The following is a 26,219-nucleotide window of genomic DNA, read 5'->3' as shown; positions in this document are numbered from 1 at the left end:
TCCGTTAACGGCTTATAATTTCTGTATATACAGATGGTGATCGTTGTCCTGTGCGCAAAAGGAATTGCCTTAATGCATTTGGAGACCGTGCAGCTCAGTGCAGGTATTTTCCTAGGTTTAAATACAAACATGACCACATGCGAGATATTTTGTATGACATGGTTTGACGCCTTGGTATACAAGTGAAGGAGGCTTAGTGGACTTTTTAACAAACCCTAGAGAGGGTATATAGAGACACTCCGACCAGCAGACATGTTGATTTATAACTAAAAACATGAATGTGTTGGCGTTACTGGAGTGTCTCCAATTGTAGTTGGGAATGGAGATTTCTGTATATGAGAAACAACTAATAGCACAGTTGTAGCGATGGTAGAGAAACACAAAAGAGCATGTGTTCCTAACTAAAACTGTTTCGCCCTATTTAGCTTTGATACAATTGGTATTTTAGTGTCAGAAGCAGTTGAACGGCTTAAAAGGGCACAAAAAGTAATGGGTAAGCAGTTCAACTGCTTAGAAGGGCACAAAAAGTAATAGATAGCAATGTGATTACAGCTAGTTCTAATGAATATGTACGTAGAAGGATTGGGTTTGCTATTCAGAAAAGTCTTACAACTCAATTTGTTGCATGCTTCCTTTGTATAATTTATTTCAAAATTTTAATAAAATAAATTGTTCGACCCAAAAAAGAACAACAACACAGCCAGTAGTAGCGTTCTCTGACACTGGAATCTTTTTTCTCTAACTATCTTCAATTAGGTAACCTTCTTTCAGTATACAAAGTTATTTTGCAAAGTTCATTACCTTCCCAATGGTTCTTTTGAATTTACTCCTTTTTGGTTAAACAAAATCGTCATCTACAAGCAAATGAAATTATACCACAGTTGATAAATCAACAACTGGAATTAGAAAAAACAATTGATACTCATAATTTTGCAAGAAATATTCACTAACAATAGTGATTTCCCAATATACTATACAATTGGAAATTGGAAATATATTTATACAAGGCCCCATCCTTCACCTGGATGTAAGAACAAACCAATCGCTAGAAATACCAGGATCTCAGCGATAACCGCATACAGGGGCAACTTGAATCTTTCTTTGCCACTCAAGTAATGTTGATCTAACATATCACTGTATATTCACAGGTCAATCATATGTTCAATATTTGGTTTATACAGATTACTGCCGAATCAAAAGCTGGAGAAAATTACAAGAACATAATAGATCTATTTGTACCTTTGACAATACAGTTGAATGGTTCAGAACTAAATCATGAAGAGAGACTCCATAGTTGTTTGACGGAGAACTTCAGAACTCTGATCAAGTCCATGGGTTGCCACCTATCATGCAGTATCTCTGTCTTAGATATCCAATAAACAATTACACAGTTCAACTCACAACCTAGGTAAAGGGATGTGTTTTCTTTACCATATGAGCTAGAGCCACATAGCGTTCCTCGTTTAGAAATAGTGGTTTTCCTCTTTGCAAATCAACATCCTGCAAGGAAAAATGAAAATAAAAAATTAGACATGCAACGAAGGAAAGCAACGGGTGAATAAGCATGACGTTTAGCAAAGACTGCAAGCATGAAGAGAACTACCACTGTATACAAGAAAAATAAATAAACACAATTGTCTTCTTTCAATAAGCCCAGCTGACATTACAGATTGTACGGCTTGACAATTATCGACCACCCTGAACTTGAAATAGTTGTCAATGAGAGAAATGGGGTATTCCATTATTGCAAACTCTTGGTTTCTCATTTTTTGACAAAACCTATGTAGTAACACATGCAATGCCGGTTCCTGTAAAACACAAGGGTATTACAATGACGATGTATGTGGTTTGAGATGTGGAGGCTGTGGTACAGTCGCAGTGGCATGGTATAGGATGGTGCGACATATTGGATAAAGGATACAATAAAAATAGACAATGCGGTTTGAGTAATAGGGTGGGTAGCTACAAAACGACAGAAAGATTCTGAGTATGCCAGCGGAAAAATAGAAAATAAAAAATAAAAAATCTTCATATTTTTGCTTGCTGGGCTTGGCTCCTGGCGGCTCGATTCAACTTGTAGCTCTTACTAACCCATGCTGGCTCGATGTTGACTTGCTTGACTCAGATCTGGCTGGAAGCTAGACCACAAAACAGTACTGTAGTAGTAAGGAATAAACTCTTTTCAATACAGATTGGCTACATTCATGAACAGATTCAGAACTCGAGCCTCGGGGTAAAAAATAAGAAATTGAGATCAAGCAATGACAAGAATATAGGAGTGCTTGCTAAGAATAACAAGACGTGGTAGCTGGCGTGAAAGGCAGCCCTGCTAGTGGTGGCATTTAACAACGGAAGCAAGTAGGTTTTTCTATGCTAATATTTTTCTCTCTACTTCTTCTCAATGATTAATCTTCACCACTCCAAAGTTCCCAAGGGTTTTCCGTTTCTTGATCCCAGTTTGATAGGTTTAAAAGTGAAAGCAACTTCAAATCAACAACAGAGTCACAAAGATGAGCAAGAGCTAGATTTAAGGCAAACCCTAACTCAACTACTTACAATCCAAAAATCTTTAAAAATCAACCAACTTTTTTTTTATGTTTTAAGTCCTTGGCCAAGACTCCATTTTAGAGAGCAATCTCAATTAAAAAAAGAAATAACTACATAAATAACAATTACTTAAAATAAACTAGCATCCAGTTTATGCATTGTGTCAGTCACTCTTTATAACACATAACAATAACCCTAGGATAAACAATCTCAAAATAGCAACTAAATCTTATTATGAAGGTTCTTAAAAATATAGCAACCATATTGGGGAACAAACTAAAGGTTTTAGAAACACCACATTGCAACTTTATTGTTTTACACCTATTAAATTTTGGAACATTCAACTCAAAACCAATTGGGAATGAGAGGAGAGGCTCGAGAACTTATATATTGTTACGCAAGGCTTTCATTGTCTCGAGTGGGACTATATTAAACACCTCAACACGCACCCTCACGTGTGGCATTCCTTGAGCCTAACACATCGACAAACCAACTTGGGTAACGTGGAATAAATGGTCCCTTACACACTAGTTTGCTCTGATACCATATTAAAATCTACACATCCAACTCAAAAGCAACTGTCAATGAATGGAGAGGCCCAACAACAACGCTTTCACTTTCTCGCGTGGCCACTATATTGAAAATCTCAACATGCACCCTCACGCAAGGCATTCCTTGAGCCTAACATGTGAACAAACAAACTTGGGTGACGTGGAGTAAATGGGCCTTTAAATACTAGCTTGCTTTGATACCAATTAAAAATCTAGACATCCAACTCCAAAACAATTGGCAATGAGCAGAGAGGCCCAATAACTTATATATTGTCATGCTAGGCTTTCACTGTTCGGTGTGGGACTATATTAAACATCTCACTTTTACTATGACAAAAGAAAAAGTACATCTTATATTGCTGAACAGTGACTTTACCTCTTCACCAAATGCATCCAAGTATGGAGAAGGCCAAGGTGCATTACGTGCGGACCTTTGCAGCAAGATTGTGGTTCTCTTCATAAGAAATGGGTTAGAAAGATTAAAGCACATAACAACATTTAACAAATTACTAATGTAGTGTTCACAAGATAAATAACACAGATGGGTGGTTGAAAAATCAAGCACAAGAATTTTCAAAACATACCCTGATCAACAAAAATACTCCAATACCAGCACCGCAGAACTTTGCATGCTCATGGCATCCACCCTCACCCTCCATTTCCCTTTAGAAAGGCAGCAAGAATTTGTATCGTTAAATATAACAACACTATAAAAAGAATAAAGGATGGACGCCAGCGGTACAAATTCGACAAGTCAAACATAGGTATGAAAAACAAAGTCTAAGAGGACAAAAACATTAAACCTGCAACAAGTTTTCAGTCGTGGAGAGCATACTCTACCGCATAACAAGCATAATGCTGGATTAGGAAGCACTTTCTTACACTGGGGATTGGGACATTGTTGTTTTATATATCTGGCAAAACCAAAGTCTTTCGTCACAAAAGAAAAAGTAACTGGTTCAAATATCTAAAAAAGAATACAGGAAACAAACCTCTCTAAGAGATCTTGGTAGACATGGGGCAGACACATCAACCTAAAAGGAACTGCTGGAGTAGAATGCAGCACCCGTCCATAACTCCGCACTTCATAGTCCTTGCAGAAATGATGGAACCATTTCAAACTTAGAGCAGAAAATTTTTTGTCATTGAGAATAACTGCCAGATCAGGAATCTGAAATATGTTTTCCAGTTCTTCCACTTCTTTAAGCTCCATAAAAAGGTCGGCATTACTTTCTGATATATCATTATTCATATGGAATGACATATCCCACTGCTGGTGAGATCTATCACAAAATGGTCCTGACGTTGAAGATTTCAACAATTTCCATAGTAATGCACATCTTCTCAAATATGGATGAGCGAATATGCGTATCACATCTTTAGGATGGCAAGAAGAATCAACGTAGTGAGAGACAAAATACTTTTGAGCAGCAACAGATCCAGCCTTAATCTTGCAGACGTTATCAATCAGACAATGACCAGATCCTAACTTGGTAATATCTAACTGGTTTTGGCCGCAGCATGTAATAAGGGCCTGGAATGCAAGTACCAAATGAACATAGAGGTCCAAAACCTTGAAACTATCAGAACGTCAAAAGAATATAGTGGAAAAATACCTGAATTACACAGACACAATAAAAGAGATGAACAAGACAAAAGAAAGAATCCACAGACGACAAGAAAGGGCGTGGAAGAGAAAATAGGATCCACATCATTGATGAAAAGGGATCATGAGCAAGGACAGGATTAGCAGCACGTCTCCAGAACTGAATGTCAGGATATAGAATATCCTTCTCAGTATGTTTCAGGACCAATGAGGTATTGCCTGCCATAAAATAAATTCTGTGAGGAAATTTAGAGCAAAGATAGACCAATACAAACAAAGAACTAGATGCATCAATCTTCATGGCATGAATCTGTCACTGCTATATAACATACATACACATCACCACTCCAAGCCTCCTAGACAATACATGCGAAAGTGAACACCTAGACAAAAGTATGTCTATGATTAGAAGAATGGATCAATACATTTTGCTAGCCTTGCACTAAAACAGGAAATCATTAAACTACCCACATTGGAACTACCATAAAAATGGCAGCTAATTAATCCTTGAATATCTCTACATGGTGTCAGACTCTCAACTCTGCCATTTAATTGAAGAAAGGAAGACTAGTGGAGAGTGGAGACTAAGCAATCTTGACTGAGTTGTCCCATAAAGAAAGACAACAGTTTCTGCGACAGAAACCATTTATGTGTCTCATAAAGAATGTCAGACTGCAACTGAGGGGGGGGGGGGGGGTAGTGCAACTGATGTCCTTTTATTTCCTAGGTAAATTTAATGGTCTGTCTTACTAATCTAGCCAAAGAAGTCTGTAGAATGAAATGTCCTACATTATTTCAGCAAAGAGGGAAAAGAGAAAAAGAAAAACCCAAACCCAAATAGTAAGATACTTTCAACATTGAAAAATGGCGTCACTTGTTATCTACAAAGCCATTTTTATAAACTGGTTTGCTAGGACAGATCTCGCCCAAACACTTCAAAGGAGACCAAACAAGACTAACAAATGGGATTTAAGGAGTGAAACAGAAGGATCTTTGAACAAAAGGAGAGGATGCTCCAAGGATCGTTCTTGATATCAAAATAATCTGGTCCAACCCACTAAGGGGGTTCATTTGTAACTGATTGAAGTTCCAAGGTTTTGTCTGTAATTGTGACTCCACAGTTTCCTCTAAATAATGTTAAAATTTGTGCTAGTCTAGACCTCCAGGGTAGTGCCTTCCCGTAATACCTTGCTAAGGGATTGCAAGACACAGTCAATATGCTCTCTACTTTGGGGGATTTTAATTTGTTTACACCACGGATATCTAAATAGTACTGTTCAAAAAACTGATTAACAGATTGTCAGATTCTAATAAAAACCCTAAATTTTGTCTAAGTCACAAGGTAATCATTACATTGAATTTTTGTTTGTGGTCACTTCAGATAAGATTTAGCTACCGTTGTACGATGAGAAAACTATGTCTGAATTGTTTTGGGATATATATGAGGGGGAAAAACAGGGAGCCTGGGTTGCTTGGGAGAACTTACATTTCCGTGTAAAGAAGTCAGGTTAGGAACTAGATCTCCTCCGACTGTTAAAGAGTGCTTTTATGATGAAAAAGGTTTGGCTTGTCGGAGTTGTCGCTAATTCCGAAGACACCAACTCCGTATGACCTAGTTTTTTTCAGAAGCAAATGCGTTATCAGCTAAAATTCATATAGTTTACATCTTTTAGCCACTCTTCCTTAGAGGGGATTAAGAGGCAGTATAAAACAAGTACTCGGCTTGTAGAATGGTCATATTGACTTTTGGAAATCTTTGTGGTTAAAAGGTGGCCCTTTAGCTTAGTTGGTGCTTGGTGCAGGAATAATCTCTGAGGTTATGAGGTCAACAACTGTGTTGCATGAATACGGGTATGAGTGTCCGATTTGGACACTGGTACGGCGATTTCGACACGGCAAGGTCTAGATATCAGACACGGGGACCCGGCTAATATTTTCATTTACGCTTAATTTCTATTTTTTTTAAAGTATATTTGATAAGGCCCATGGCCATTAACCATTTAAAACTGTTATTACCAAGTTTAGATCTTGAATATAATACCAATTCCAGAAAGTCCCAAATCCACATTGCCTGTTTCAAGACTAGCCCATTTAGTAGTGTCCACTGTCCACCCATTTTGTAATTGTCTTACGTCAGCACATACCTAACTTTAGGTCGTTTACCCTAGATCTGGGTTGGCACAGCTGCTAGGGAAGAATCAGTCACAAATGAGACCAAAGAGAAAGAAGATGGTGCATAAGGAGAAGAACATGCTGCACCCCTTTCTCTCTTTCATTCTTTCTTTATCCTCTTCCTTTTTTAGTGTTTGGACGTGATTGAACATAAACAGTCACATTTTTCTTTGAAGTTGAGAATCTTGGAGTGTCGAGTCGGTGTTGACACGAAACAACATGAGACACGCCACCAAAATCGCCGTACCCACGCAACACAGGTTATCAATAGTAATGATGTTTCTTACGGTAATTGGAAATGGGTTTCACTACAGATGAGTCTGTCAGCTGGATTGAAGTCTAAAACTATAATGTGGTTCCATATATCACAAGTATGATCGTTTTGATGGTCGGTTACTCCGTTAAGTTGTTACAATTGCTATCTTCCACTCTTTTCTATAAACTGGACTTCCTAATCATGGTCCTGAACTTCTTAGTCTCACTACCCACCCCTTTAGATTCCCTGGGCCACTCTTTTTATTATTACTAGAGCTCACCCCTCTGGGCTTCCCACTGGGCCTTTCACCCACAGAGCCCAAACTATGTATGGAGATTGGGCTAGTTACTGAAGTGGTAAAAGTATCTTGACTCACCAGTCCCAAAAAGTCTTGTGATTGACCCAAGTTAGAACAAAAGCTTAAATTTTAAATTTCCAACTCCACCCTCTCTCCCTCCACACCCTACCATACCACCTACCTCAGAACACATCTGCAAGCTGGCAATGGATATCCCAGCATTCGTTCGCTCAAAAAAAAAATACTCTTTATACCTCAAAGGGAACAAAATTTAGAGAATTCGAAGGAATAACAAGAAAATTTAGAAACTTTGGTCCACATTCATAATCCAAGTCCCATCTAACGACATCCTAAACAAATAAATTAAAAACTAATTTATGACAAAATAACAATGGCTTAAACACAAGGGATATAACAGCAAACACGTATAGAAGACAGTAAAGTAACCAAATTGACAGTAAGAAAACTCTAATGTATCAAAGAAACGAGAGAAACAGTAACTGTACCTCTTTGAGTGCTAGTGCCAATGGACGATTGATCTACTGAAACAGCAGAACAGATGGACTCTTTAAAAAGTTGAATGCCTCTAAGCCTTAGAAGCACCTGAGGACAATTCTCACTTCGTGTGCTTTGAACAACTTGAAGAAGCAAGGATAAAATAAATCCAGAAGATGATTCTAATTCCCTATATAAGGCTCCGGCCCCAGAGACTGGACCTCCTGTGGACAAGGTAGACCTTCCACCACGAGCAGCAATTTCAGTTGCAATGAGTGAGTATCTAAGGGTGTCCCAGAAAACCAGAGAGTGGCTTACCCTCCCAGATTCTGAAAACCCATCACAAGTATCCGGGAAATACATTCTACACAATCTACGGAATGCAGGTTCTAGAGTCGGTTGCCTTTGCTGACTTTGAAGCAAAGAGAATACTTGCAAAACTTCACCCTTTCCAACCACATTGGCACCACTTAGAAGAAGAGAGAGAGCTTGTGGAAGGCGTAGAGCATGAGCTCCCAATTTAGTTGAAAAGTCTGGAAGTACTTCTGAACTGGGGCCAGACATCATCCTTTGCTTCCAAACCTGATTAGAGTCACCGGGAACTGTAGGCAAGACTGCATTCGCAAGTCTGCGGCATACGGGACAGAGGAACTCTCCCTGACAATATATAAGAAAAATGAGGTAAGAAAACCAACATGAAATACAAAAGAAATGTTGACAGAAACTCGATACCTTATCTGGATCCACAACATGAACTCCTTCAAAACCAATTCTCCTATTGTACCTGTTTGAAAAGTGAAATTAATATCATCATGTCCGACTGAGTGAAGAAACATCTTACACAACTTAAGAGAATACAGCCAGAGATTAACGGTAAGTGTCCTCTACTAATACTTGGTCTCTAGAATACAAATGCGTAAGCACCTTTGAGATGAGAAATCATAAGGCAACACCCATTTTACAATCATCCGAAAACCTCCAGCCTCCCTGCGAAGGGCACTACAAATGAAAGCTAACTTATAGAGTTACATTTCCTCTTTGGAATTCAAACTTTCTGATTCTAGAGATAGTGATCAAAAGCTCGTTTTCAAGATGTTTTTTGAAGGACAAACTTGGCAAGTTTGAATAGAGATGAAACTGTTATGTGGAGCCAGCAATCCATTCATCAATCTCCATTTAAATTCAAATTTTTCTCCTCAAGATCGGACCTAATTTCCTCCTTTTCTTCAATGGCTGGTTCAATGAATAAAAAGGAAGACGCACATTGGTTGAAACAAAGTATAAGGACACTAAAAAAAAAGTGTTCACAATATATCAGGAAAAGGGACTGATGGTAGAAACGATCGCACTAATGTGAATGCTAAAGCTGACAAAGTCAATGCCTTGGAGAAGATTTTGGGAACTTAAAACGAAATTATTTGTAAGCGGCCTGTAGTTCAACTCCTTTCTTTGTCTTTGGAGGTTAATGAAATGGCAGATGGGTCTGTTAAATCACAGTTAACCCTATTTCACACCTTGGTAATCAGAAAAATCAGATTGATGGTGAAAGACATTTTCAATCTCAAGGACTGTGAGCACTAAGAAACCTACCACCATGTTGGAACCGACAAAGGCATCAATTACCAAGATCCACCAATACTCAAAGTTTCTTTGCGATACACTTACTCTTACGGATTTACCAGACATTGGTATTACTCATAAAATGGCCTTGAAAGCTGAAAAGAGATAAAGTCTTTCCACTGATCATGCACCTTCCAGTCAAATGTCCGCTTCACTTCCACTACTTCCTAACTGTAAAAGCCAATAATCAAGTGGTTTGAAGCGCGTAGATCGGACATCGGCCTTCGTATTGTCCCAGAAAAAAAAGAAAAAAAAAAAGGAAAAACAATATTCTTACTATTGAGGGTAATTAAACTCCTGTGAATGCGACCAATGACACGACTCCTATGGAAATTTGCCTCTCTTTTTAACAGTAAAGTGAAAGACAATTACAATAAAAGAAAGAAAAAAATACAACATTCTCAAAGACTACATTCTACAGATCCACCACTCAAGAATCTCTACACATAATATCCCACCATCTCACCACAAAGTGTTCAAAATAAATGCTTTTCAAATCTACAGTTCTACATGCACTTTAATCCAGTAACAAAGGCGGCCCTTTATAGGTATGATGACCAATTTGACCATTTGCGAGTTCAATGCTCTACACTCAAAAGTTCATCCATTACGTTCAAACCATATTCCCATATCTATGGAAGTTTTCCTTAGATATGATGTTGCTGGTTTTACCCATGCATAGCTCAAGAAAGAGCCTCGAAAGATGTTTTACACGAGTCACGCAAAAGACCATCATGACCAGAATTAGGATTCAGCCAAGCTATCAATCCATGATGGCATCATATTTTTACTTGTTATCTTTGTTTTCATTTTACTACTAAAGAGTTTTAGTTTATTTCGAGTCTGTTCTAGGTTTCAGTTTGCTTGGAGCTGAAGGAGGTTTTGAATCCAAGGCCATTAGAGCCTCTTTAATGGTATATATTTTTGGAGAAATAAAAGTTGTTTATTTTTATAGCCCAACTTTTGGTTTTTTGTTCTTAAATTATGTTGCTTCCGCCTAATATTTTCACAATTGACACAAGCATAAACTGTGCAAGGAAAAAATAATAAATCAAATATACTAAAATTGAAAGATCCAACAAGTATATTATAGTCTATTGTTTTTCTTTCCATTGATAAAAGGTACTACACTATATAACCATTGAAATCACATCAACACGTTGAAGATTAGTCACCAACTAATATCCTAGCAGCAAACACCCCAAGCCCAGATACACCCATAATCCTAACAAAACCCAACAACCTACTACCAAAACAGGTGACAAGTTGCCCAATCCGAGTGAAAACAAAAGAAAAACAAAAAAATAAAAAAGAGCTTCTTAAGTTAGGGGCTCTCGCACCACAATCTGGTGGAAGTACTTCACCCAACCTTTCCAAAACCAATAGACATCATGTTGCAAGGGTTCTTTAATTATTTTCTTATCACCAATGGCCTCATGTGCAATCAACATCGTCTAAAATCTGGTGTCAAAAAAAAGAGGGTCATGATCTTGATCTACAACTCTAGATAGCATCTCTAACAGGATGATGAGGACAGCCAATGAGACTAACAGGGGGGTAATATTAACTTCCTCCACTCCTTGTTTCTGAGAATGATTTTACAAAAGTAATGTTCAGACTATGAGCCAAAATTTGACTCATGAAAATCTTGCAAAGCAACTAAAGACACTCCAGTATATAACATAATTAGGTCAGGACTTGATAACATAGGATAAGCAAAGTACGAGTTCTTTACATGCACTGAGGTTTGGTACATAAACCAATACACACATATTCAGTACAGTAGCATCGTGTATCATCTTTATTTAAGACTTTTGACATTTGTTTTGTGGATAAGTAAGACTTCGGAAATTTTGATAGGTAGAGCGATATTCCAACCTGAGACATAACGCTCTTCAAGGAAGTGCTACTATTAAAAAAAAAACTATGTAACATGGACATGCCACATTTCAAAAATAATCTATGTCGGATAGGTATCCACGTGTCTGTGTCGGACACATATAACATATTGTATGTGATATACCCCCATTTTTTATATTTTTCCGTGTCAGCCCACTTTCTATCCATATCAATGTAACTTAGAAAAAAATTAAACAAATTTTAAAGCATTTTCTTTTATTCCAAGAAATAAAAAGAGAAAAGTATTTTCATAAGCAAATATTACCTTTCCCGTAAAGAGGATATATACCGGTCACGACACTCCAGATGCACAGCATGGCCACATGAAGAAATATAAATCCCATCCCCATTAGTAGGACCAAATCCATCAAATGAAGGTAATGGAACAGAGGACTCATGCGATGCATTTCCATCTTTAGAAACAGAAGGTTGTTCTGAAAGTGAAGCAACATATTTTTTTAAAAGTACAAGTTCTGTGCTGTCGTTCAAATCTTTAGCAGGTAGCATTGAATTGTTTAAATAGTCCTCTAAAACATTTGGATGCAACAGGATACACTGCATCTCTCTCTGAATAGATCGATAGATATTATCTTCCAGTGTCTCAATGGATTCAGTATCCATGCTTTCATCTTGGGATGTACTTGGAAGCTGGATATTCCTTGCAGGAGGAAGTCGTGCCTTAATGAAATTCATAAAAGCATAAACTTCTCCAGGAAGCCCATCGTTGGTGGATTCATCCGCTGCATTCTGAACCAACTGCAACAAATGAGAAGGTGAAATCGTTTCTGAATGGCACGACATAACATTTCTTTCAAAAGGATCAGTCACATTTTTTAAGTCTTATATATGCGCACCTTGTCTAAAATGTAAGCCTGTTCCCATGATGGAGGGCCTCTTTCAACAAAAGTGGTAAGTCGAGATTTCTTGCACGAAAAATATCAATTAAGATTTGGTTTGATCATCACATAAAGTAACTACAATAATGAACAATGAATTATGTGAAATCATTGTAGCATATGCAGCTATAATGTACAAGAAAAGTCAAGCACAACCTAGCGTCTCACCTGCAGAAGAACCATAAATGATAGAGGACTTTTAGAATCCGGATCTCGGCAAAGAGAACAAACAAGAGGTTCTTCTGAGACATGCTCTTCATCTGACATATATAATTCTTGCTTTGATGTTGAATCATTCACAACCATGTTTGATGTGGATTTAACGTTCGCCATAAACTTAGACTGGGCAACTCTCATTTTCTCCTGCATAACAAACCACGTGAGCCTGGGCTTAGGAAACTAAGGCTGTATTTGGTTTGTAGAACATGATAGAATCTTTCTCCGTGGACTCATTTTTTGAATATCATCACATTTAAGGCCTTCGAATACAATTTCCAAAAAATTCAGTAAATCATATACAAATGTAAGACGATCCTGTGTTCTTGGGTTTGGCATGTCCCCACTGTTAGAGATCTTAAACTTGAAGATTTAATGGCAACATAGTAGTGTGAATCACTCACTGCAGTGAAACAGGGAGTCTAGAGACTGGAGAATTTTGAATTATAAGAAAGGAAAACAAGCTGTTTAGGTTTATAATTGAAGTAGGCTTTATACCGATCTAAACTTATTTTCTATGTTTCTGTTTACATTCGTTATATCCATCCATACCTTGTACTGTCCAAGATAGTGATTTTCTCAAAAAAAATATTCCTACAGACGTAACACAACCTAAACTAAATTACCACACGCAACCCAAGTGTGGGTTTTCAGAAAATAAATTTATTTATTGGAGTGATCCGAAATCTGCATAGCAACTTTAATGATCAAAACTCCCAAATGGTGCATAAAACCAAATTATAGATCCATCTGAATGACGAACCCATTTACATATAACTATAAAAGCATGAATGCATAATGAAATATTCGTTGAACTACTCCGTAACAAGTTTCAAACATGTGTGTGAATTCCTACAAAAGCTAACAAACCTTGTTATCATGAAACATACAGCACAAAAATTATCTTATTTGACACAAGGCGTTTTCTCCTTATTATTATCTTTTTTGGCTGAGAGACACAGAGTTAAAAATGCCAACCAGGCAGAGCTCATTTTAAACACCTAGCGTGAAGTATAAAACAAGAAAAGCCATGCATATCTCACCATTATAGCAGCTTGACGCTCTCTAGCCTTAGCTTTGAGATCTCCAACACTGGAAGTTGAACCTGACATATGTATGTCACTATTATCAATCGCTGGAAACATATGACCCACCACTTCTGGCGCTAGTGTTTTCAATTTGGTCATGCAGCCAACGTCAAGCTCAGCAAACGTCTTCAATAAATTTTCAATCATATCAGAAAGGTCAGATTGCCCCGACTCCGAAAAGCTTCTTACAGATTCTTTCCTATGCTTTATTAGCAAAGAAACAAGTAGTGATAACAAGCTTTGTGGCTTGCATGCACCAGACCTGTTTGTAGCTCCTAAATCAACTTCTTCACCAGCCAAGGCCATCAAATGATGAGAACCTTCCATACTATGTGAAGCACTACATGATTGCTCACTGGATTTTCTTTGCACTTGCAAGATATCTAAAGATAGTGACAGCAGGTGCAATGTCGTAACAAGAACTCCGTCGGGAGCACGTGATGAAGACTGGTTATCAGAAGAAACGGCATAGAACAACACTGCACGAACAATTTTTAGGACTGTCTCACAAGTAGCTATTGCTGAAATGCCGCTAAGGGGATGAAACACATTTGTCCACCTAGGTAACTGGCCTGTCAAAGCAGAAACCTTACAAAACCGTAAATACCTTTCTTCTGCTATTTGCAAGTCCCTCGAGTTCCAGCGCAGATGATACAAATCCAATTCATCCCAGTATGCTTTCTGCAGTGAATACTTACCCTGAAACATAAAGAAAGATCATGAAATCTTAGAGGCAGATTTACCGCATGCTAAACATCTTTGCAAATCATTCGCAACATTGAATCAGACCTGCTTCATTTCAGATGGATTGGCATACACTGCAACTGTATCCAAAGTTTTCTGAAGCTGATCATTCTTGGAGAGGCCATGAGGAAGAGATTTCATCAGCTGGCTACGAGTCGCATCTCCAATTGCTAGCTTATAGATCAACTCTCTTCTCAAAGTTTCCACAGTTGAAAGCCCACAGAAACGCCGTTCTTTGACAATTTGTATGATAAGGGTGAGCATTTCCTGCATAATAATTGGTTCATACCTGAAACATACGCTTTCAAAAGTCAGTTAAGAATTTTTTTTCAATATGGGAAAAATTCACTTCATAGAAAGATGAAAAAGATATGTTGGAACAATATCACAGTATCAGAACCTCAGGAAATATAAAGACTTTTTGTAGAACAATGCAAATAACACATAACTAGGACAGATAACTTTGTTATGGTGGAGACTGGAGAGTGCAAACACCAATGCAGAAATGAACATCCGCATGGAAGGTATTCACTCAAATTACTAAGACAGACAACCGAGAAAGAAAGTACTGTTCTTTCTTATGGAACACTGTTTAAAGACGGATCCTAAATCTCCTGAGTTTGCACATGGAGGATTTCAAGAGCTCTACTGAATGACAGGTACCATTTGGCTTGATGGGTGGGATGGTATCATGGTATACAACCCGAGTTCAGCATATAGCTGTGCAGGAGAGGGATCATGAACAACAAGGAAGAATATCCCATGCATATAAGATTTGAGGTCAGCAATGGTGAGAAAATCCTCTTCAGGAAGAACTGGGGTGTAGTGATTCAACTCTTTCTGCTGATTTTCAATCCATACACAACATTTCCAAAAAGAAGACCCTAGGGATTGCATTTTTGCCAATCAGTTGTGATATTTAAAAAATGAGATAGCATACAGTCTTGGGAATTCCAAGAATAACGGTGATGTAACTTGTTGACGGAAGCTTCAATAATGGTTAACCATCAATTAATTTTAATGAAAGAAACACCTAAAACTAGGGTTTAAACCTTCAACAAGAATAATTATTCTCTTAGAATTACTATTCCATAAAAACCATCTAACAATCAAGGCCTAGATGCCTTCATATAATAAACCACATTCCTAATTCTAGTTGGACTCCAAAATAGAAACATTGCTTCTAAAACAAATAGGAAACTCTACTAATTTAATAAAACTACTAATAATCTCTAAAGCACAGACGCACCTCCTAATAGGTTGTGTCCGCGTCGGACACGGACACGGTCAACATGGTCAAGACGCAATCAGGACGCGGTCAACATGATCAGGATGCGGATTTTTACCTAAAAAAATAAAAAATAAATCAAAATAATATTAAAAAACTCAATTTTTCATTTTTTTGTTTTGTTAAGACTTATGGCATGCTTTTAAAGTTTGATTAGGAAATATTAAACTTAATTTTGTGGCTATTTATCTTTAATAGTTTTGAATTTATGAATGTTGATACATTTAATTTAGTTTTTAATGTTTAATTTATATAAAATAAAATTATAAATATTAATTAATTTCCGTGTCCTTTGCCGCATCCGCGTCAATGTCCGCATCCGTGCAACATGCTAATAATATAAATAGAACTATTTAATATTCTTCGATGCTCCTGCATCAAATGGCATCTCACAACCCATATATCCTCTGTATCTAACCTCTCTTTGAAACTCCACGAGGCCGCCCAGAGTACTCTTTCACCACCATATATGTAAGGACCTACACGAGCCTTCATAACCTATCGTGCTTCCCCAAAACCACCAAAGCCATTAGCCCAGTAAGACCAAATTGAACTCTCGAATCCTCCACTGACCCAACCCCTTTATCTCTCTTAGAATCTAAGACAGAGACACACCTTCCAATTAACCATGTGATACAACTCATCGAATTCATCCTACGAGAAAATTTCTAATAACCTCTTAACCATGCTTTGTGGCATCTGAAACAAGGACATGACCTACATCAGAACGCTCAGTAAGGAGCTCTTCATTAAAATCACTCTCGCCCCTCTCTCTTCATTAAAGTCACTCTCGCCCCTCTCCATATGTACCGCCACTAACACCCTTCCACTTCCCGACCAAGGTTTTGCTCTACAAGTTCCCACGTGGCAACCGACCTACAATGACACCAAGCCGAAGCTCGATAAAACTCAATAGTTGGGGTCTGGCATCACAACCAATGGCTCCGCCCGTCCCATTAACATCGCTCGTGTGAACCACCCAAACACTTTACCTTTGGCAATCTCAACCTTAAGGTCGAAGGTTGCCTCAAAGCAACAAAGAATCACTTAGGAATCAAACTCTCAGAAGTCCCTACCCGGGAAGACCACAATATCATCCACAAATTGTAGGTTAGATACAAAACATACACCTCAATGAAACCAAATCCATTAGCTTTACTAATCATCTTGCCCAACACCTTCACCACCAATGTAATAAAGAGATGAAGATAGGGGATCCTTCTGTCTTATACTAGGTTGGTGGATATCATGTTTGGTTGGACTAATGTAATTTTACCACAACTCCTTATGTAACTCTGACATCGGTGTATGCTATCAATCTATTTGGTCTTATGCTACCTTGGCACCCTGATAAGCAGGTTCACATCAAGAGAGATTCTGAAACTCATAAACCAAGGTGAGAGTGAAGGTTGATGATGACAATGTACTTAATTCCTACGTGGAGTGGCTAAAGCTAAGACTAAAACGGATTATCTAAAGAGTGTGTGTATTCATGGAATGCCACTTATGTCTTATGTCCTAAGTTCCGATCAAGTTAGACTGTGAAAGTTTAAGTAAATCGCCCAAAATGTTATGGGGTTAAATTGAAACGATTTGACCGTATTCCAAAAAGATCATCGAGACTTACGCCTTGAAGCTCACCTCAAGCCTTTAAGGATATTAGTTCACTGAGGCTTAAGCCTCACTAGCAAAGTAAACCAAGATCCTAAAAACTTAATTTTTTTCCAATTTTTTTTACTTCTCTCCTCACAACCACCATCAATCTTTGTTTAATGGACAAAACAAGACTATTTCAAAAAGATACTTAAAAATTAAGTTGTTTTTTTTTTGTGATCGAGGCTTGATTGAGGCATAAGCCTCATAGAGATAGAGTGCCTTGAGGTTAAGAAGCTTCTTCTTAAACCTTGCCCATATTTGATAACATTTGTTTTAAAACAATTATTCTTTTATGTGTTCTAGATTGCATGGGTACGTGACGAAGTGTCGGTACAACGAACTACCAACAAATTAGGTATATAACACATCTTATGTCATGTACACAAATTATGTTTAGTATATGGTGTTGTCCTTGTAACTTCAGTTTTAAGATGGTTCCCAAAGGTTTTTTTTCTCAAGTATTTTAGATTCCTCTGATTAGTATAATTGACTTAGGACTTTTCTAGATGTTTCTATTTTCATTTTGAAGTCCCTGGAGGCTTATAAAAAAATTGCCCCAAGTTGTAAAACGAAAACTAACTTCGTTGACTAATAAAAGCTTGTTTAGCGAATTGGTATCTCTTGTTACCTTCCCATATCTTGGTATTCTGTGTTAGAATCAACAAGAAGTGGCCTTCAAAAATTCCAGCAATTTCTTAGTGAAATTCAACTGATTTGAAAGACATTTTTCGATAATGTTATTAAGATGTTCAACAGATTCGATTGAAAAGCAGCTTGTCTCCCACTTACGCTTGCTCCCTGTAGAATACTAGGTGGAGGAAAAGTGTTGAGAGATGTGGCAAGTGACAAAGATAGAGAAATCTTGAGAAAAAGTTTTGCAGAACTTGTGTTAATTGTTAAATGGAGGTGAATTTTATCAATTTTGAACTGTGAGCAACAGATTAGATTAGGTTTCTTTAACATCAGATGGTATACAAAATGCATGAAAGAACAAAATTGCAAATTTTCAGGAGATATATATCATGTTTCAAGAAAACACATTTATTGATTGCAAAAACACTTGCAAAGTTGCAAATGACATGACACACCCCATTTTCGCACGAAGGTAGGGGCTTAGCAATGCAAGTCAGGGGATATTGCCTAGCTAACTGTTACACCAGTGGATGTATATCTATACAAAAATGCGTCCTACATGCATCATGAAAACCATGCTTCAGATATCCAAAGTATGAATCAGATGAGCATGGAATTACTATTATAACAATAGAAGAAAAACTCACGAAATCTTGCCAATTTTTACTAACTGCTTAGGTATTCCAAAAAATCGAGATGGGAAATATCAAATATCCCAACCCTATGCTTAAAAAATGTCAGTGTTAAAATATTCTGAAATTTCGGTTGTGCAAGCTGTAGTCAATTCAAACATATCTTCATGCTTATATCACTACGACAAAGTTAGCAAGGTGGGGCACCTACTCATTAGACCGCTCCAGACTAAGAGACAGGTAGCTTGATAACCCAAATCGATCCAAAAGTCTCTTAACATACAGATCAGGAGGAGCTAATGCAGCACAAAACTGCAACAGAAACAAATCGAGCTCTAATCCCTGCTCAGACCTGTATAAAAGAGCATAGAGAATAAAGCTTCCATCAATGAAAAGCAGAATAAATGTCGTAAAGTCAAATTTGTCTAGACTACAAGCCCCACAGAGATAATTGACATACCAACGAGCTAAACGATACCACTCATAAATGATAACAGCTGAATCACCATTTTTCCGCCACATGCCAGCGCGCACTTGAGCACAAAATACTCTTGTTCGCAGGGGATGCTCCATAAGAAAGCCAGAGAAACCAAATGGGTGACATCCACCCAGTAACCAGCCAAAAAAATCATGTGAACATCCAGATGATGGAAAATCAGAAACAGGATTCATTACATCCAAAGCTTTGGATGCACCATAACATCTGTTCAATACTTTCTCTAACAGCGTAGCGAGTAGTCGGTGTAAAGGAGAGTGAACAGAAATATCCTGTGAACTAACATTATAAACGATATCTGGCCAGTCTGACAGACTCAAAACACCAAGTGCCTCTGATTCATTCCAGCTGTCAGTCTCCATAATACTTTCATCAGGGACGCAACCAGTATGGGCATACCCAACATCCATGTCATTTGTAGCCATCAAGTTGGTGTTTTGTGCTCGCAATAGGCTTTGTCCACCATCATGAAGTTCGGTTGATGCACCAAGTCGAGTTTTAGCAGAAGATGTCTGATATAACTTTGAAATACTCTTACCCTTTCTACTCTTACATATTGTCTTTTTCAATCCTAAATAATTGCTAGCATTACTCGAAGTTTCTTGAGATGAGAAAATTTTGGGATCTCTTAATACACAATTAAACCCTAACCAATTTTCTAAAGCCCTCAGGCACTCAAGTATTAGCCTCATCACAGAAGATGGCACTGATAAATGATTGCCAAATTCATAACTTACTTCACCAACCTGGAACTCCCCATCCAATGCACCACTCCTCCCCGTTGTACTACAGACAGAGCTTTCTTCAGAAAGCTTGCCTACTTTGGCATGGCGAACACCACAACTGTTGTCAATGACATCCTTCATTCCACCAGAAAATGCTCCAGCGACCAAGAGAGAATTTACATTTGCAGTAGAGCGTCCCAATCCAAAGGGCATATGTGAGTGCTCATTTTCTTCCTCCACGTGAATATCCATAATTCTCTTTTGAGGGTTCATACCTTGGACAAAAGCCAACAGGCGGATCCAAATTCTGGAGATATCTGGCTGCTCACATGTTACATACTCAGAAACCTCTGCATGGCTCATAACATAGCGTGTGTCTTCAACTAGACGAAGAGTTGTTTCATATAAACTTGCCCATTTACCAATCTGCAAAACAAAGAGATGAAATTAAAATACGAAACAAATGATCAGAACATAAATATTTGAGACTGACAATCGCAAATGGTACATTGAAGGCTAGATGAATAACAAAAAAATCTTTAAGCTATATCATCTACTCATCTAGTTGTTTCATGGTAAAATGACACCAAAAACGATAAAACCATATCAGTCAAGCTCTAATTTAAATACATCATCTAAGATAGGTCTGGTCATCGAGCTACTCGTGTCAAGTACTAGGGTGCTCAAGCTCGGCTCGTGTATCTCTCGAGTCGAGCTCAAATTTTGTTCAACCTTTATTTCCTGAGCTCAAAATTGACTCATCAAGTATTCAAGTAGCTCAATGAGTCTAGATTCCTATTCTTCTAGACTACAAATTTGAATTCGATCATAGGCTCCAGAGTTTGATTTGACTTGTATTATGTATAAGCTCAACTTCAACCACAAGCTAGAGATAATTGAGCACAAATAGACTCAAAATTTTACCTCAATACCAAAACAATTTGCTAAACTCATCTAAATAAAATACTAAAATGCAACTACAATTCACTAATTAGATCGATCCTTTTCCCATCTTCTAACCCAAACAAATTAGATCGATCCTTTTCTCCAGCAACCCTTCTTCTCCAACTTCTCCACTCTAGCAACCAAAATAATTATTACCGAAAAAAACAACACTACAGCATAAGTATAAGTATAATCAAATTTGGTGAAACAGCCAAGCGGCAGTGATAAATATTTCCATCCAAATCTACAACATGGTATTTCCCTTTGAAACAAATGACATCTCCCAAAATAATATCATGATTATCATCTGTGTCGGTAAAAAGAGCCCAAGCCTCAGTTCCAGAATGAAAAAAAAAAACCAAACTACAATTCCCACCTTCCATCAACGCCATAATTGCGAAATCACTACTCAGAGATGGATTTCCGAATAGAACAGCTTTGACAATGGTACAATCAGTGAGGTAATCGATCTGATCCCATGGGAGAACATTGTTATAATCATTCGGAGAAGTCGAACGGTAGTAAAACAAGGAAGGCAGTTGAATTTGAGCTCTAGTTAATGGATTCAATAGACTAATCAAAGGGCTAGCTTCTTGCCCATAAACTACCCATTCATAAGGTGAACCCCAACACTGTTTTTTATCACCAATAACCTCTAGAAGCTCAAGAGAATAAGTTCTACTATCAGCTAAATTGTAAAAACAGCAATGGGTATCACATAAAGTGTTGTCATTGTTATAACGAGAAAGCAATAACCATGGACTTTGAGCGAGTCGACTGTGGGGTTTTTGCAGTAATATTGCTCGCCATGTTGGACAAACTAAGCGAACTCAAAAGTAATCAACATAGCTTGTCATCTTAGTTGTGATGAAACCTAGTAATTCTTGAGAAATTTCATAAAGAGAGTCGGGGAGGTTTTTTGGGGAAGAAAGTGTTGAGAAGTTGGAGAAGAAGGGTTGCTGGAGAAAAAGGTCGATCTAATTTGATTTGTTGGGGTTAAAAGATGGGGAGGATAATTTACCAGTTTACCCCCCTTATTTTGGCTGTTTTAGTTGTGGAGATACGTTAGATCTGGTCCGTTGGTTCTAAGAGAATGAGTGGTCCGGATAGGGAGTGGCTATGTGTGTGTGTGTGTGTGCAGTCAATCATGTACAAGGGGATGGTTATATGAACTCCACCCAATACAGACTCCGAAAGAACTCCATCACTAAAAGTGGAATTACAAGATGAGTTAAGGGGTGATTTTTTGTGGATATAGTCTTCCCATTATGGAGAACACCCTCACAAAAAATCATCTCATTTGAAGATGTCTAACCTCATCAAAAATTGTGAGGATAATCTCTATTGTGTGGAGAACATATCTGCCAAAAATTAGCTTATAATTCTTTTTTTTTTTTTTGGAGTATAACCGCCCCTCCTTATAGGACCTCAAAATAATGTATCAAATTTAAAACAACTAACAACTACACCTACAAAAAAAATTATAACATAGTTTCTTTTGGATATGATCTACTGACCACAAAGATTATTTCTATGCCAAACATGTGGGACATACAATATTCTTACATTCCCCCACTTGGCCCACATGGATTTTGAAAATACTTTAATTTATAATATTCTTTAAAAACAACGCCATCAGTTATATTGAATAGTGACTTCCGCTTACATTTCATAATTGTCTTTGATATGATAATAACCCAATGGTAAATGGATCAATCATAATAAGTTGGTGCTAATAAAATCTATTGACCCGGTCATTGAAAGAGCTCATAAGAAATTGGCAAGTTGGAAGTGCAGATTTTTATCAAAAGGGGGCAGTTAATCCTCATTAAAAGCACCCTAGCTAGTCTTCCTATCTATTTTATGTCTCTTTTCCTCAATTACCAAGAGTGTTGCAAACAGGATTGAAGAAATTATAAGGAATTTTCTTTGGGATGATTTGGACGAGCAACATCACTATCACTTGGTTAGGTGGGAGTTGTGTTGTTTGGTTAAGAAGGACAGGGGTTTAGGTCTTCAAGCCATGAACAGTTTTAATCAAGTTTTGCTGGGTAAGTGATTGTGGCGGTTTGGAAAGGAACGTTAGAGTTTGTGGAGAAGAGTGATTGTGTCCTGCTTTGGGGAAACTCATTTTGGATGAGATAGTGGAGTTTAGTGCAGTGTTGTAAAATGTCCTTCCTAGCACCCATTATGCATAGGAGTATAGGACTAGGGGAGCAGTACATGCAGAATCGCATTACATAATTTAGCATTCATAGCAAGATCGTATTTACTTGTTTCCTAGTGTACAATAAAGAAGTTCAAAGGGATAAATGTTGTATGGCAGGGACAAAAATAGCATGGACTCAATTATTACATTTTTGCGACAGATGAGCTCAAACTTACAGGGATTCAATATTTTCTTCTTTTTTTAATGGGTAAGAAGAAAATTTTACTAATGATGACATTCGATAAAGAGAATCATTACAGCCCCACAAATACCAAAAAGAGTCCCCTATATACTGACCCATTTTCTGAAAAAATAAATAAATAAATTGATCGGTAAACAGATGCGATTTATCAGATAAAGGAAGCAGTAACAGAAAGCGTGAAAAAAGATTGATTCAGTACCTGTAGATGACCCTCTTCGCCGGTACAATGATAGAAGATGTCCCCTAGACATCCCAACAGTATGTCAAGCAGACCCATCTCTTTGACTAGACGTGGTGTTAAAGTTGGCACTGTGAAAATTTGAACAGAGAAAGTAGAAAGTAGAGAATACTTTTGGAGAACGGCATCACTGCTCTTTTCTATAGCTTCTTTTATAACATCTGGATAATAATTTATAAATACTTTTGCAAACTCATACTTAAAAGTAGGTTCTCCCAACAATTTCAAAAGCACCTCATGGAGCTTCTTTCCCTTATTTTTGCCCATGAAACACTCAGCCCTCACCAGAACATCCAATAAACCAACGCATGAAAACACTCTTTTTGACACAAAACTGAGCAGACTTTCACTAATCATGCAGAATTCAAGAAGCATCCGAACAACAGTGGCTGTCAACTCCTTAGAAACCATCACACATTCATAGTTTTCGCCAACAATCCCACCATCAGCATTTTGTGTATCCACTAGCTTCTCTTTCCAATAACCAAATAGCAAGTCAAGAACAGGTCCCACAGTGTTAGCAATTTCCTCAGAAAGAGGACGTATCTGTTCCGATCCTGTATGCCTAGAACAAAAACCCTCGCGCTTCCATGCAGTAACATCCCCACAATCACAACACCCACCACCCGTATACATGAGCGAATAATCATGATCCTTATGGTTCCCATTCTGAAAACACGTGACACATATAGCACACGTATAATCATTCTCACATGTCCTACACCTATAAGCTATATCCTTACTTCCCCAAACAGCACCACAAACACCCCTTTGACCAACACTAGATTTTCCAAGATTCTTTAACGACTCAACAGGTTCATCCTCGAACATTAACCATTTCAACCAGTCAATACTTACATGTAATTCATCTTTCATTCTTTCACTAATCTTAACTTTTCCATCAATTTCATTAGCTTCTAAATACGCCTCTAGTAAGTCATCTTTATTAGGTAAAATAGCATACACAGCTTCACTTAACAAAAACCTATTCTCTTTCACAAATTCAACTACACCTGACTCATGTTTATTAAGTTGCTCCTCTCCAACTCCACATTGATGTAGTCTCTGCACACACAAAAAAAAAAAATGTTCAGAATTAATTCAGACACGTGTCCATAATTAAAAATTGATTTACCTGTAAAATACGGTCTTGAGGAGAAAAAGAATCGAGCTCCATTCCAGAAAAGAAAAGTAACCAATCAGAACAACACCAGAAATTGGATCGCAAGGTTTCGCGACCCAGTGTGTATTTTTAATTTAGAAACCCTAAAGAATGAATTTTTATTGCTTTGGGCTAGTAGTAGTGGCCTGATTTTTTTAGTAAGTAAGCTATCCGACTTCTTAATCTTTATACGGTTCGGTTCTGTAAGCAAACAATTTATAATTTTATGTATAATTATGTTGGGCAGACCCCCAAATAAGCCCGGCCCAACTTGGGATCTGCAATTGTGTTGGCCACCATTTTACTTCCACGAGGTAGTGCAACTGGCCTACTACAATAATTTAGGTATTTGTTACTGCCGGACCCCAATTTGTGTTGGGCGGTTCAAAAAATCCAAAAAAAAAACAATTATTACAAGTATGCCATTGATTCCCAAAAAATTGAATTTGAAACCCCAAATTTAAACGGCCATTGTAGGTCGTTTGGAATAAGTCCGGCGGTGTTGTTTGCGAGTCGTTTGGGACTTTTAATCCAAACAAACGACCCTACCGGTCAAGAGCCAAAAAGCGAGAACTTTGAATTTTTGTTCAAAGTTCAAATCCCAAATGACATGGCCACACCGTCTAGACTGAGTCAAAAACGATATGGCCATGTCATTTGGGATTTGGACTTATAAAAAAATTGCCACACCGTTTGGACTAAGTCTCCAACCACACCGTTTGGACTAAGTCTCCAACGATATGGTCACATCGTTTGGACTTAGTTCAAAACGATGTGGTCATGTCGTTTGGGATTTGAACTTTGAAAAAAAATTCAAAGTTCTATTTTTTGTGCTCTTGACCGGTGTGGCGGGGTCGTTTGGACTAAGTCCCAAACGGTGTAGCCAAGTCGTTTGGGACTTAGTCCAAACGACCTAGCCGGGTCGTTTAAGTTTGGGGTTTCAAATTCAATTTTTTGGGGACCAATGACATACTTGTAATAATTGTTTTTTTTTAGATTTTTTAAAACCAATAGCATACTTGTAATAATTGTTTTTTTTTTAGTCCGCCCAACACAAATTGGGGTCCGGCAGTAATAGGACCCATAACTTATGGTATTCGTTACTGTCGACCCCATATTGTGTTGGGCAGACCCCAAAAACTAAAACACTTATTATAAATGTGTCATTGGTCCCAAAAGTTGTTTTGTCCTCCCAAACCAAAGTGAATTTGACTTGCTACAACCTTTTCAGCCCTTCTCTTCTATTCTCTTCTCTTCCACCGTAAAAAACCATAAACCCTTAAACATTTAAACTCTAATACTAATACTAAACACTAATGGAAGAGCCCAACCCCATTTTAGAACATGAAGATGACGAAGAAAATGTAATGCATCATGACTCAATTCAAGAAGAAAATGTAGAACAAGTTTCAAGTGACCCCATTCAAGAAGAAAATGTAGAACAAGTTCAAAGTGAAGAAAATAGAGGAATGGATAATGATGCATTTACTAAGAATAAGGTAAATCTAAATTAAACGTAATTATGTATGTAGTAATTATACATGTAATAATTATGCATGTAGTAATTATTGATGTGTATAGTGATTATACACGTAATAATTATGCATGTAGTAATTATACATGTAATAATTATACATGTAGTAAT

General features: G+C 37.6%; 1 protein-coding gene across 2 annotated transcripts; it reads right to left on the bottom strand.

The window, feature by feature from the left end:
• Nucleotides 1-902: 902 nt before the first annotated feature.
• Nucleotides 903-24,762, bottom strand: PRT6 (proteolysis 6). 2 transcript variants are annotated; one of them, XM_086589407.1, is made up of 19 exons: nucleotides 24,548-24,762; nucleotides 23,374-24,477; nucleotides 19,058-20,244; nucleotides 18,809-18,949; nucleotides 14,434-14,677; nucleotides 13,600-14,343; nucleotides 12,509-12,703; nucleotides 12,299-12,367; nucleotides 11,710-12,200; nucleotides 8,658-8,709; nucleotides 7,937-8,582; nucleotides 4,715-4,923; nucleotides 4,091-4,632; nucleotides 3,902-4,012; nucleotides 3,683-3,761; nucleotides 3,475-3,552; nucleotides 1,432-1,500; nucleotides 1,240-1,343; nucleotides 903-1,134 (listed from the first exon to the last, which is right to left on the bottom strand). In XM_086589407.1, the coding sequence occupies exons 1-18, from the start codon at nucleotides 24,587-24,589 to the stop codon at nucleotides 1,269-1,271; spliced, it is 6,078 nt and encodes a 2,025-aa protein (XP_086445533.1). In that variant the 5' UTR covers nucleotides 24,590-24,762; the 3' UTR covers nucleotides 903-1,134; nucleotides 1,240-1,268. The 2 variants fall into 2 exon arrangements, with proteins under 2 accessions (XP_086445533.1, XP_086445534.1); XM_086589408.1 differs by having other exon boundaries at nucleotides 11,710-12,191.
• Between the last annotated feature and the right edge of the window lie 1,457 nt (nucleotides 24,763-26,219).

This window comes from Coptis chinensis, chromosome 2 (assembly GCF_015680905.1).
Source record: "Coptis chinensis isolate HL-2020 chromosome 2, ASM1568090v1, whole genome shotgun sequence".
In the NCBI taxonomy this organism is placed as follows: Eukaryota; Viridiplantae; Streptophyta; class Magnoliopsida; order Ranunculales; family Ranunculaceae; genus Coptis; species Coptis chinensis.
This window is presented reverse-complemented; position numbering and strand designations above follow the sequence as displayed.